Source organism: Hakea prostrata, chromosome 2 (genome assembly GCF_041222555.1).
Source record: "Hakea prostrata isolate BN-2017 chromosome 2, UWA_Hpros_2, whole genome shotgun sequence".
Taxonomy (NCBI): domain Eukaryota; kingdom Viridiplantae; phylum Streptophyta; class Magnoliopsida; order Proteales; family Proteaceae; genus Hakea; species Hakea prostrata.
The window spans coordinates 52,715,160-52,729,560 of NC_142601.1; the positions used below are offsets into that span (position 1 = coordinate 52,715,160).

General features: G+C 38.1%; 1 protein-coding gene across 1 annotated transcript; it reads right to left on the reverse strand.

The window, feature by feature from the left end:
• Positions 1–485: 485 nt before the first annotated feature.
• LOC149024839 (uncharacterized) lies at positions 486–10,417 on the reverse strand. The gene is made up of 8 exons (XM_089143542.1): positions 9,750–10,417; positions 7,870–8,183; positions 7,384–7,625; positions 7,161–7,283; positions 6,879–6,995; positions 6,570–6,752; positions 2,065–2,206; positions 486–1,382 (listed from the first exon to the last, which is right to left on the reverse strand). Exons 1-8 carry the CDS (start codon positions 10,415–10,417, stop codon positions 1,225–1,227), a joined length of 1,947 nt encoding a protein of 648 aa, XP_088999668.1. The 3' UTR covers positions 486–1,224.
• Between the last annotated feature and the right edge of the window lie 3,984 nt (positions 10,418–14,401).

Below are 14,401 nucleotides of genomic sequence, written 5' to 3' on the forward strand. Positions count from 1 at the left end.
CTAGAAACTCTTTTTTTCTTACTCCATTTATCTCCCAAGGCCCTCTTAATGATACTAAACACCTAACCCATGTATACCACTAAGTACGACCCATCAAGTTCAAATTTGAATCCAAAAGATAAAAAGTGATTTTCATCACCAGCTGAACAGTGCTCAGCTAGCCTTGTCTCTAGATTGCTTGATAATGACCGGTACAATTTTCTTATAATATATGTAATAATCTCTACCTCAAATATCAAATAGTCATTCTTAAAAATAAATAAATAAATAAAATGGATGAGGCTTCAACCCAGATGAGATTGACCTCCTTCTCCAACTCCACAAGATCTCAGGCAACAGGCAAATGCAATTCTTGGGAGTAAGACCGGTGCCATTTGGAACATATATGTCTTTTTTCTAATTTAATATTTATTCACCGTCCAGATTTTCATTTTTCTTCGTTGATTTGAGTTGAGCTGCAATGATAACCCAAATTTTATTTTGTTTTCTCCTTGTCTTTATTCATTTGGACCTGAGATTGCTGTGGAGAACTCTACCAATAACTCGCCGATGTTCGTTTTGGTATCTTTAGGGTTTCATCATTTTTGTCGTGATTTTGTGCCATCTCAGTCTTTTATAGTTTTGAGCCGATTAGGTTAACTCTTGTCGACTGATCCGTAACGTTTCCTAATTATTGTCCTTTCTTTACAACTGGTTTACTGCTTCAAACAAAAAGAGGTGGAAGGAAGAAGAAAAAATTGTAAAACCTCTGCCATATATCAACCTTCCCCAACAGTTCTTTCTGGCTGTTGAGAAAATCATATTCTTGTAGCTCTGCCGATTCAGACCCCTGCTAGAACAGGGAAGAAAGTCTTCTGATAAAGAACATGAGAAAGGTGACTCAAGCTATATTAGTGAAGCTGCAAAACATGAGATCGAAAGTCTTCCAATGAATCGTCATGTCATGTGCTAGTTGTAACTTATGGTGTTTGTTGCAGCGGTTTCCCAAACAAACTAAAGAAAAATAAAGCACTAAAAGCCCTAACCTCAACACCTCAAGATCACACTCCCAGTTTTCATGTGTAGGGGCACAATTGGATGAGCAGTTTTGTGGCATATGTATGAACAGATATGAGAAACGCCTTAAGACCTCGTATGGAAAAACGGATCTCAAAGTTATCACTGTATATACTCAAAATGATGGAGAATAAAAGCTTTACAAGAATACCAATATTATAGTTTAGTTCAAAATTCAACTCTTTTCCTGGGTCTAACAACCTCAGATGTAGATAAACCATTTTGCTTATCTGAAATCAATAACTTATCCCTTTGCCCACTGTTCTGTTCATCATCTTTGGATCTAGGAGTTTGTGACCCAAAGATCTGCACTGTTAAGCTTCCACCTACAATTCAAAACAAAAAAACAGACAAGAAGAATAAGCCAACTTTCCATTTTTGTTTACGCATGGACAAGGCAAATGCTGTTGCATCAGTAAACCAAAAAGCACGGGATAAGAAAATGCTTCAGGGAACCTCACAAAGTAGAGTTTGACAATAAGAACCCTTAATTTTCACAATATCCTAAGTAAACTGAGCAGCAAATGCTACGGATCCTTTTGAGCATCTAACTGGAAAGTCAGCTCCGTAAATGAATGACATGTAAATAGAAATTAAAAAACTGATCAGTTCTTTCAGTTGCCCAAAGTCATCGGAGGAAATTGCAGTTTTTAGCTGGAGCAAACAAGGGTTTTAGGTAAGTGGTTTCTATCAGGGAATCCGGCCCTACAGCAGCAGTTCGATCCGTGTCTCTCCTCAAAACAAGCATAGGAGTATCTTTTCAATGGGAAGGAGATGAGACAGACTCATGCCGGAGTGCACACTCCTGGACAACATTATTTCCCCAAGGTTTTATTACAATAGGAAGGACAATGTTAAGGAAAGAGTCATCAGGATCCTTCCCTGCATATCTTGATATCATGTTTTTACACATGGACATCAAGTAATTCTTTTGATACAGAAGATCAAGAGTCCTGCTTTAAAACTCAACACGAAAAGAAATCAGAAGTGCAAGATACATCAAATTACCAAGTATGAGAGCAGCCCCAATCCATCCTGCAGTACCCCATCTTTCCCCAAGGAGGAACCATGCAAAGCCAGCGCCCCAAAGTGGTTCCAGCCCATAAATGATGGCTGTTTCTGTTGCTGATACATCACGCATGGCAGCCATCTGAAACCAAAGACCATTTGTCATCAACTAATGTGCAATCAATATTGAAGACCTAAATTGAACTCAAGTAGACTTTGGGTAAGCTCAAATTCCTCTTTTATATACCTAATTGGTTAAAATCCAGTTTAGAACTCTGTCAATTACCTGAAGTTTTGACATCATTACCACTCTAAATTTGCTGAGGTCAGGAACTGTACATTCTCATCATAAATGACCAGTTAAGCTTCTCTTAAACAGGGTCAGTCTGGCCCTGTGATGTAGGGACAACCCTAGCAACTAGAAATCCTACGAGGGATGGTTAGGTGTGCCCTAGTTGGGTGTAAATTCTAATGGAAAAATGTCAACCAAAGCAAACATGCAGCAGCCAGTAAAAGAAAAAACATGCATGTTAGACAGCATAAACAAAGTGGTGACCAACATCAACCTAAAATACAGTGCAAGACTAAACAGAACTCGATTTGGAAACATGGGGAGGGGATACTCGATACCTAACCAAGTGCAAATTTATCAAAGTTCCTAAAAGAATATAAGGTTCCATAGTTGGGGGGGGGGGGGGGGGACAACTATTATAAAATGAGCCAATAATGATGCGTGAATTTTAAGTATTATAACAGCAGTAAATCCTACCACAGGGACAGGGGAAAGAAATAGTTTAATGGTAGAAAAGTTTAGGGTTAATGGGCAGCAACATGCAATAAACTAAGCAACAAATCAGGTATAATTTGACAAAAATCAGATGAATAACAATACCTGCTAGTTGACTGGGGTGGCAACATGAAGGTTAGTGAACTAATAAAGTAGATAACAGATTCAATGAAAATTCTTCTGGAATATCTAAAGCCTTTCATGGCTTTCTAGAAACATAGGCAACCAAAGCTTGATACAAATTGAATGCAAACATGCATGGAAAAACTACAAGATCAGTAAATAAGGAAAATTCTCTGACCTTGCAGAAGTAGGCTCTCATCTTCAAAACCTAAAATCCACTCAATCTAGGGCTGCCAACTGATAGGAGTTTGGCCTAAATACTTTCCGAATTAAAATCATATATACATATTTAATACCTAAATTAACAATATGTACAATTTAACTCGCTAGTTTTAAATTCTTTAAAAGATTTCTTATACCATCTTGTTTCCCTTGCCAACAACTTTATGTCATTATTCTATCAAAACAATGACTTCTTAAAGCACGACTCATAACTAGAGATAGGGCACCCTAACTGGATCAAATCCAGGTTTCGATAGGGTGTCCAATGTTGTTTTGAATTTGAACCATGGTATAAGAGACTCATCTGCTTTGTTCCACATACTGTTATTTATCTTTCAGTTAACTGTTTCCAATTGCTTTCGCAGCATTAAGGAGGGATTGGAATCCTTCCAACGTGTTTTATTTGGAACAAATTCCAGTCCTCTCCAGATTTATCAATCCAGAAAACACTTACTTTAATCATCAAAACCATATCTAACATAAGATAGAAAGAGGGGATAATCCTTGGATGTCATTGCAGGAGGCTTATCAGCTACATTTTCTGTCCATTGCAATGAAGTAGATGTTTATCTGGACCTGATAACAAATAGCCAAAGACTATATTTATCAACAGAATTTTGCATAGTCAACTTTTACCAAAACTATTCCCACATTTCCAAAGGAAACTAGTAGATGATGGAGCACATGGGGTCAAATAGTGGGAAAGAGGTAATACTTCTCTTTCCCATGAACAAATTTCCCAAGTGCTCTTTCCCCGTTCTAATGGGAAACTCAATTTTAGGGTTAGGGTTTTTTTATGAATTTTCTAAAATTTAGGGTTTGCCCAAAATCTTCTGGCAACTAAATCAATAACAATATGGGATACCTAAGGGCTGCTTTGAAATAGATGGGAGTTGGACAAAAACACTAGGGATAAATAAATGGAATTTATTAGATGTTGGGATGAACAAATAATATGGTAGGGGAAATTTATTAGATGGAGATCCAAGTCTAGAGGTTACGGGTTTAATAAAACTAGATGGAAATAATAGGGAGAAGGTTTTAGGCTAAACAATTTCTTATGGGTTGACAAGAACTTTTCTATCTCCCCTTGTTTTTCCTTTCCTTCCTTTTCTTTTCTTTTTTCTCTCCTTCCTTTCTTTTATTTTCTTTCCTTCTTTCTTTTCTTTTCTTTCCTTCTTTTTTCTTCTTTCTTTTCTTTCTTTTTTCTTCTTTTCTTTCTTTTTTTCTTCTTTTCTTTTTCTGTCTTTCTTCTTCTCTGTTTTCTGATTCTGCCACAAGGAAGAAGAGGCAGAGAGGTTTAGGGGGAGCAAGCAGTAGGGGAATCGGCTAGAGGGGCAGTAGGGGGTGGGGGAGGGGGCTGGGAATGACGTGGGGGTCTGAGAAGGCTGCTGCCAAGGTGCAGCAGCAGGGGAAACGGGGTGCGAAGAGCTGTGCAGAACAGGGGAGGGGAGGGAAAGAGCTTGCGGGAGTTGGGGGAAGTGGGGGAGGGGCTGCGGTTGAAGGGGTGGGGGATCCTTGCGATGGGAGAGGAGGAGGAGGAAGGGACTTGGATTGCTGAAACTTACTTGAAAAACCCTTGAACACCTGCTGGAATTGTTGAAGAAGAGTGCTAGACACAGTTTATGATCTTGAAGAAGAAAATTTGACTATAAAATCTGTCGTGGCCCCCTCAAACAGGAACCACGGTCATTCAAACTCAATATTCTTATTCAATAATCAGACTTAAGGAATACAAAGAAAGAGTAGGTTTTTATAGCCTACTAAAAGACCTTGACTCTAAGTGGGATTCCTTTATAAATTAGAATCCCACCACATCAATCTCAACCAGCCAAACAATAAAAGATCTAATGGACTCTAGTTGACACATGATGAAATAAAATCCTAATTAACTAAAACTCCAATTGACACATGATAATTATTAATTAAAAAAAAAAGAAAAAAGCCTAAAGACTTGCATGCTGGAATTAAAACTTAATTACTACAGGCACATGCTGAAATTAGAATTAATTAATCTAAGGGGGCAGTAAGGACAAAATTGGCCCCCCATGGTTTGGTCAACCTAGGGGTAGGTGTGGGTTTTGGGCCTGCTTAGGATTTTGGCCAAGGGGAGAGTTTTGGTTCGCATCACTTTCTAATAATGAGAAAGAAAGAGGGAAAATTGTTAAGAGTAAGATTACGTAGGAAAATTGCCCCCTGGACTCTGCTTGTGCGGAAGTCTTTGACACCAAGTTCACCCTTTAGAGGGGAAAAACTAAAAAAAAAGTAATACCAACTGATAGGATGCTTAAAACCTGAACATCTTCCTTGATAATATAAAAATAAGAAAACATAAAGCTAATCACAAGAGCCCCCGTTCCACACATTATTACACCTGTTAGTGGAGATCCTGCTCAGTTTATATTACACTCTTTATGGTTGATGAGGACCCCATCAGGATCAGATCTCTCATTAGCCAGATTGTTAATATATTATGCATCAAGGAGCTTCTGCTTACCACAAATTTAAACCAGAACTCATTTAAGCCCAGATATTTCAACATTCAAGAGCATCACAAGTGTCTACGCAGTTTTCTATGTCAATGGAGCTAATACCAAAAGAATCCACCTTGATGCATGAATGGGTTTCTGCATACCATCTATGGCAACCATCAAGTCCTCTCACATAATATCTATTTAAGCCCTGACATTGAATTCTACTAAATTAAATGAAACTAACACCAACCAAATCAACTTTGAACATCATACTAAAACCAACCACAGGTCAAGGGTTGGAAACAAAGATGGATATGACAGGCCTTAAAGAATAGCCTCCACCATATATTTCTAGAATACCTTTTGAATTACTTTCCACTAACCCATAAAGCTCCAGAAACAATATCTATTGAGCCACTAGATTTTTGTTTTGCTTCTGAAGCTGAAACTTTTAATCTGTCTCACTTGATTAATTCATGAAAACACTAGTATCCTAAAAAATTTTGCTTACCCAAACAGCAGAGAGAATCTAAAAAAATTTTAAATGGTCTAAAGGTTGCACCGCACAAATTCAATCATAAAGTATTGCAGTAAGAAACAATTGTTTGGGAAAGAATTTCTTATTTCTTTAAAAGACAGGAAAGTCTAAAGGTTGCATCACACAAATTCAGTCATAAAGTATTCCAATAAGAACAATTGTTTGGCAAATAGTCCCTTATTTCTTTAAGAGAAGGGGAAGTCTAAAGGTAGCATCTCACAAATTAAAAAAAATTTAAGTATTGCAATAAGCAACAATTATTTGGCAAATAGTTCATTATTTCTTTAATGGACAGGAAATATGAACTTTCAAATTAGGCAAAGTTTGCTTCCAGAGTAGAATATGGAACAGAGATACAAACCTCTATCCATAGACATAACACAGTGGAAAATATGCCTGTATAGAGTGCTGGTATCCATGGAAAAGCAATCATCCAGTTCCACGCCATGCTCCATGTTAAGGATGTTGGATCCCAATCTTCTTTACTGCCAAGCCAACTTCCCATGAAATACCAAATTGTTGAAAATAAGGCAACAATGCAGACCTGAATCAAGCCATATAATTATCAAACAATGTAGGAACAGAGAACCTAAAAATCAGCATTCTGTGCACATTTCACAATGAGCAGTGAGTAAAGCAGACTGAAATTGTTCACAGCCACAAAACTTACCTGATATCCAAGAAGAGACAAGAAGTTCTCTTTGCCTGTCCTTCTTGTAATACGTTCTGTTCTAAGCATGTGAATACCAAAAAATACTGCACTGAAGAAGTTCAAAAGATCGCCAACCTGAAATGATTCCATGAAATAAAGAATGCGTGACGTAAGTATATATAGAAACCAATTTTGGATTCATAACCCTAATTGAAATTGAATTTTTCTTATGCTTTCTTCGTAGTAGTAATATCACACGAATGCATGGACACCATTGATAGTGAACCAAACAGCACTTACACAAGGAGCAGAGCCACTGGATTCTAGCATAGTGATTCCCACCATAGACATGAGAGCTCCAAACCAGGTACGAGCAGGCACTTTTGCTCCTAATAAGCCATCCAGCAATGGTACAACAATTACCTGCTCAAGTAAGTAAAGATATTGTCGAATTGCAGAAGTGCAGTTTCCATGGACTTCCCAATCATTTTTTAATGAAGGATATAGTAGCTCAAATCCTTACTGTGAACATACAAAGAAACGATGCTCGGCCTGCTTCAGAAGTCTGTAGCCCAAAAGCTTGCATGAGGTAGCCCATACTGACCCAGAATCCTAATTCAATCCCAGCATTTCTGGTTTGAACATCATCTCTTGCTCGTAACACAAATGGCAAAAATGGGATTGTTGCTAAAGCAAATCTCACTACAGTGAATAGGGATAGATCTACAATTCCTTCCACCTCTTTCAGAACCGGTATATTGCTAGCTGAAAGATTGCAAAAGAATTAATCAAGCAGCCGAAATATGAAATCTATTTCAACCCAACAGAACTGAGGTGAATTATGAATCTCCTTATAGAGGTTAGGAACATTGAATTAAGCAGAATGAACAAACTAGTAAGCAAAATAACTTAGCTATGAATATTCGATGATTGCACAAACTACCAACATAATTAACTAAATTTAATGGCATAAATAATGAAAGAGGGAAATAGAAAAGGAGAAACATACCATACACAAGGGTGATTACATTGAGCAGGAGAATGCCCCTGACCTTCTTGGAAGGGAATAAAATCCTGCGCCACAGAGGCCGACTCTCGGAGGCCTTCAAACTATTAATCGATTGCAGTGGACTCAAGGGGTTATCCTCCTTCCCCTTCTCCTCAACTGTAATTCGGTTCAAACTTTTCAGCTTAACGGGGTAGTCTTCATCAGCAGAAGATAGAAGTGAGACACCGGCCGATTTCCCATTTTGGACTGATCTCTTTATTCTGGTAGTTCTGAATATCAGCAGGAGGAAGCTCAGGCTTCGAATTCTGCGTAGAAGAGTTAATTAGAGAGAATTTGGAGAGATGGACTCCTCTTGTTCTTCTGCGGAAAGACAAAGAGGGGACTGAAGATATCCAAGACGAAGAAAATGTGAAAGCAGACTCATTTGTTGTCTTCCACGAACATCTCAATGTCGATGGAGAAGCCATACTCGAGCTTTCTCCCCCTCGCCCGCTTCGCTGACACTCAATTTCCGTCGATATTTCCGGCAATAAAAGTGAAATATGTGACCGGAGTGTTGCAACTGGAGAGAGAGAGAGCAGATAGGTGAGCTGAACGTATCTGGTTTTGTATCTCAGCAAACGTATGTTCCGAAAAAAAAATCGAAAACTTAATGTTGATTTGCTACTGTGACCTGTGATAGAATAGGAATACTGTCACTGAAATCCGTCGACTCTCTCCGATGTCCGGAGTCCGGACACATTTTATCTGATGAGAAAGAAAACACGCTACTCTTATCATCTCCAAATCTTTGAGATAACAAATACGTGGGGCCATGTGGCTGAAAACGACAACGATACTCGTAAGAACAGCTCTAAATCTAACGCTGGCGGATTTTTCCTTCCCGAAACCATCCACAGCGTCACATCATTTTATCTATCTGAATTCTGAACACCATGTAGAAGGGTTTTCTTTCCCCCTTTAAACAGCGAGAAGACCTGAACCAAGAGCAATGGGTTTGTTAAACAACCAAGCATGCCTACCATTTATGTTTCCTATGTATGATATCCATAAGGCTTTCGTTTTTTAATCTCCATGTGGATGATCATATATGCCTGATGCATCTTAGGTTTTGGATTTTCTAATGGGGTGAGATAACAAGATTGTAAACCTTTATGGCTCTGATTGCCTGATCATGAGATTTTTATGGAAAGAAATGCTATGCTTTATTAATTATGTATCGGTGTATATATTCTAAGCCCTATAAATGGATAGTTGAAATATCGCCTCCGAATTTGCATTCATATTTGTTTAAGGGTATTTGTATCTGGAATTTTTCTTACCGGAAAATATCTGTATCCGTTCACTAAACAACTAGATTCGGATTTAGATAATTATTTATCGGATCGGATAAATATCCGAATAAAAAATTATCCGAATAGAGTAAAGTATTTAACCTTTTTTTCTCTAAAAATGAATGAAAATGGATGATAATTGGATTCAAAAATCGGTAATCGGTAATAAGAAATTATAAATGTAAAATATAAAATATAAAAAAATTGATAATCACCAATCAATAATCGGATAGTTTATCGGATCCAATTATTATCGGAATATCCGATAAAGTTTTGGATTTGAATTCGAATGTCCTTTCTAAATTTCGTCGGATTCGGATTCGGATAGCGGTTTTGCTAATCGGATTCAAATATTGGTATATCCGAGCCGAATCCGATCCGTTTACAGGCCTAATATATACAGAAAGGATACATAACACATAGCATAATCATAACTCCCTAACATCCCCCCCCCTCAAACATGGCCGAGATACAAGGCCAAGTTTGATACACAAAAATGAAAACTCCTTTCTAGCTAAGGGTTTGGTAAAAATATCAGTCAAGTACCAACTGATTTTTGGAGGAGACAAATCAAGTGTAAGATGACCCAACACCACCTTTTCCTGCACAAAATGGTAATCCAACTCAATGTGCTTCGTAAGAGCATGGAACACAAGGTTCACCGACATATGCAAAGCACTCATATTATCACAAAATAGTATAGTATGATGAGGTTGACCAATACCAAGATCTTGTAAAAGATAACCCAACCAAGTGTATTCCATTGTGGTAGAAACCATAACCCAATACTCAGCCTCAATGCTGGAGTGGGAGACCGTTAGTTGCTTCTTGGCACTCCAAGAAATACAATTGGTACCAAGAAAAGTGAAAATTCCAGTAGTTGAACATCGTGTCATAGGGCAACCTGCCCAATCTACATTAGGGAAGCCATAGAGTCGCATAGAACTCTCATGATGAATCCGAATACCATAATCCAAAGTACCCTTAATGTTCCAAAGTATTGGCTTGACAAACAAATAATACGCCATAGTGGGAGCATTTATAGATTGGCAAACAATATTAACAACAAACAACAAGTTAGGCAAAGTCATAATCAAATATTGAAGTCCCCCAACTATGCTTCGATATAGAGCAACATCATGAACTGGTTGAGAATCTACAATCCGAGAAGGATGAGACACCATAGGAGTAGAAACCGGTTTTCCTTCATGCATGTTATGCTTTATTAATTATGATTTGGATACATAACACGTGGCTTAATCACAGGACTAAAAGTCTCAAAGAAATCAATACCCTTTTGTTGAGTATAACCACGGCCACAAGTCCAGCCTTAAAGCGTTCCAAAGCGCCATCATCCTTTAATTTGGTTTTAAAAATTCATTTACAAGTCACAAGATTCATGTTGGGTGTATGTGGACCAAAGACCAAGTATGATTGGCCGCAAGAACATCCATTTCCTCTTGCATTGCACCCAACTAGGGTGGGCCAGGGCTGATTTTACAAAACGTGGGTCGGGGGAGAATAGTAGATATGAGGAAAGCATACTTGGGATTGGGTTTTGTTATACCAACACTTGATCGAGTAACCATCCCATGAGTTTTAGAAACTGAACCGATAGAACCAACCAAACCAGATGAACCCAAAACACATGAACCAGAATCAACAGCAGAAAAGTCCATTTTGTTAGTGGTTGCTCAACACCCATCATAGAAGCAACCAAATGCCCAAATGTAGAAATAACTAGTAGCCCATTTGTAGAAATATCTAATAGCTCAGTTGCAGAATTAACTAATGACCCATGTGCAGAATTATCCAAAAGCCCATTTGCAAAATTATCCAAAAGCCAATTTTTAGATTTAACTAACAGATTCAAGGAATAAAGGTTTCAATGATGCAGGAGAAACAGTAACAGGAGAATCTTGAACAGCAGAAGAAGCAGGCTCATGGTATTGTGTCCAACCCTCAAAGGAACAAAAATCAAGAGCAGTAGAAGATGAAACAAAACCTTGAAAAGGAAAAGAAGTTTCATAAAAAAATGACATCTCTAGAAATATAAATTCTGCTATAAGTGCTATAAGGTAGAGGAAGACATGGGTATCCCTTATGTCAATCACTATAACCCATGAAAACACAAGGAAGAGAACAAGGGTCAAATTTGTGAGAAGTGTAATCACGGAGACAAGGAAAACAAGCACTTCCAAAAACCCAAAAAGCATTGTACTGAGGTTGTTGCTTAAAAAGCATGTGTCATGGGTTATCCATACCCAACACCTTAGAAGACAGACGATTAATAAGAAACACTGAAGTCAGGAATGCCTCTACCCAATAACAAAGAGGAACAGAAACATTGTACATGAGAGCCAAACCAAGTTCAACCAAATGCCTATGTTTTCTCTCAACAATACTATTTTGAGCAGGAGTTTTAAGACAAGATAAGTGATAAATAATTCCATAATTTGCAAGATGGAACTGAAAAGTAGTAAGACCAAATTCACCTCCACCATCACTTTGAAACACTTTAATCTTAGCATCAAATTGCCTCTCAACCAAATATTGAAATCTAAAAAAGCAGTGATAAAATTCAGACTTCTTACGATGAGGATAAAGCCAAGTAAACTGAGAGAAATCGTCAACAAACAAGGCATAAAATATGTATTTCTGCACATTAGCTACAAGAGACTTGCCCCCACAAATCACAGTGACTTCTTTCTAAAGGAGCTAGTGCACATGTAAAGGAAATAGTAAAAGGTGGACGTGTACTCTTGCTAAGTTGACAAACAACACAAAGAGTCCCAATTTTAGATTTACAAGTAACATGAATGAAACCATAAGAGTTCAAAAAATGTGTAATAGGGATGACCTAGTCTCTGGTGCCATGTATTTTTAGAAACAACAACTTGTCTTGATGAAAAAGAGCAAAACCATTAATAGCATATGCAGATCTATCAGCAACAAAATCTAAAACATAAAAGACCTCCCTTTCTACTCCCCAATGCCAAAATGTTCTGATTGAATGGATCCTTAACAAGAATAATAGTATTAGTGAATTCAATTGTGCAACCCAAATCATCAGTGAGTTTAGAAACTGAGAGCAAATTTTTTTTAATAGAAGAAACGATAAGAACATCCTTCAAAGGTAAAGAACTGCCACCCACCGAAAGCATACCATTACCAATATGAGAAATTTGTAGGGATTTGCCATTTCCAATCATCAAAGAAGAGGTGCCTTTAAACCGAATCACAGAAGACAAGTTACCGGGTAAATTTGTAACATGATCTATTGCCCCCAAGTTAGGAACCCATTGTGAATCTTGAGTGGAGTTCAAACGGATTGCAACAAGAGCCTCAGGTATTTCATTAGACTAGGAAGAATTACCCAAAAGTTCCAAGCATCTCAAAGCATCATGTCCAATTTTCTTACACAACTGACAACGAAGAGGAGACTTGGGAAGTTGGTTTTCCTTACCAACATAAGATGTGGAATCGGAAGCAGGAGACGTTATAGAAGGCACAAAACCCCTGTTCTGTGACGAAAAATCATTTTGACCACCACCACGACTGAAGCGACCTCCACGGCCACCATGCAATCCTCGATTACCAAGACGAGCTCCATAGAAAGCAAGTTTGGAGTTCAGAGCCTCAAGAAGATTACCACGAATTCTGAGATCATGACTCTGAAACAATGGGAGGATCTTCGCATACGGTGGTATAAGAGGCTTTAACATCGTAATGGCAAAGGTTTCACAAGCCAAACCCATATTAGTTAACAAAATAAACACTTTTCGTTGATGCAGCACTAGTTTCCCAATCGTTGCAAGCTAATCACAAAGAGTCTTAAAACGAATCAAGAAATCACTGAGAGATTGAGTCTCTGTTTTCTTCAAAAAATGTAATCGAGATAGCAATTCAAACTCATGAGTTCAGACATCGGTGAGTCTCTTTATCAAGACACGCCAAAGATTTGCAACTGATGTAACGTTTACGACCAGACCAAGAACTCCTTCCAACAAAGTGGCAGTAATCCACGCCTTGACAAGCTGTTCAATAGTGATGCAACTTGGGATAAACAATCACAAATGGCAGGACTAGGCTACATTATTCAAGACCATCTAGGACTCCCCATCTTGGCGGTATCTAAACCAAGTGAAGCAACTTCACCACTTTTGGGCGAGGCAAAGGCTTTACGGGCTGCAATGTTATATGTTTTATCTGAAGTTATTGGAAGAGCCCACTTTGAAATGGATGCCAAGAGTTAGTGACTTTATTAAGTTGCCCACGTGGCCCGTTTCGTCTAGAAATTAGCCCTATTGTAGCAGATATTCAGCATATGAGCTCTTATTTTGAAGAGTGTCACTTCATGTATGTTTATAGGGAGATCAACTCCATAGCTGATCACCTAGCAAGGAGGGCCAAGTTGGTTGCGAGCATTGACTATTTGGCCTGTATCCGCTCCTTGGTTGTGGGAACTTTGTGTAAGCGTTTCCTTGGACTGTGCCGCTTGAATAAATGACTTTTCTACCCAAAAAAAAAAAAAGACAAGTTGTTCAATACGAAACCATGCCTGATAAGCGAGATTAGGAAGATCAACACCATCAATTGACTTCAAAAAACGGTCAGGAGCAGAATAATCTCTTGTCAGAAACCCTAGTAGATCTTGGCTTTTGACTAGAGACTGAAAATGAGTTTGCCAAAGGATAAATTTCTCCGAATTCAGATGAAGCGACACAAAATTCGTAACATTAAGTGTGCTTGGATAAGGGAATAGAGAAGGAACAGAAGAATTTGAAAGGGTTTCGGTCGAAAAAGACGATACCATGAAACCAAGAGGCAAATAACTCAACCAGGTTTTCTTTGTTTCACGAAAAACAAGAAAAACAAGAAAAACAAGAAAAACGAAAAAGATTTGCACGAGAGCAGAAATCTAGAAAGATCGTGTGAGGCTTGATACCATATGGAAAGTAATATGTGTTTTATTAATTATGATATGGTATATATATAGCATAATCATAAATTCATAACTCCCTAACAATTTTCATACTACAAGATTTCGATCCCAAACAAATTTCATACTATAAGATTTCGATCTCGCACTGTTGGCAGCACAAAATTGAAGTTGAACCCAAAGCTGGCGGCTTCCCAAAACCATCAACAAAACCATCAACAGCGTCACTTCATTTTATCTATCAGAACACCATGTT

Bases quoted from the DNA above. Each gene is read 5' to 3' on its own strand.
- LOC149024839 (XM_089143542.1), bottom strand. From the start codon at position 10,417: ATGCATGAAGGAAAACCGGTTTCTACTCCTATGGTGTCTCATCCTTCT. The intron at 8,184-9,749 runs GTACTTGACTGA...CTAATTAACTCT, and splicing joins TCTCCTCCAAAAATCAGTTG to TCTACGCAGAATTCGAAGCC. The intron at 7,626-7,869 runs GTATGTTTCTCC...GCAATCTTTCAG, and splicing joins TGTAATCACCCTTGTGTATG to CTAGCAATATACCGGTTCTG.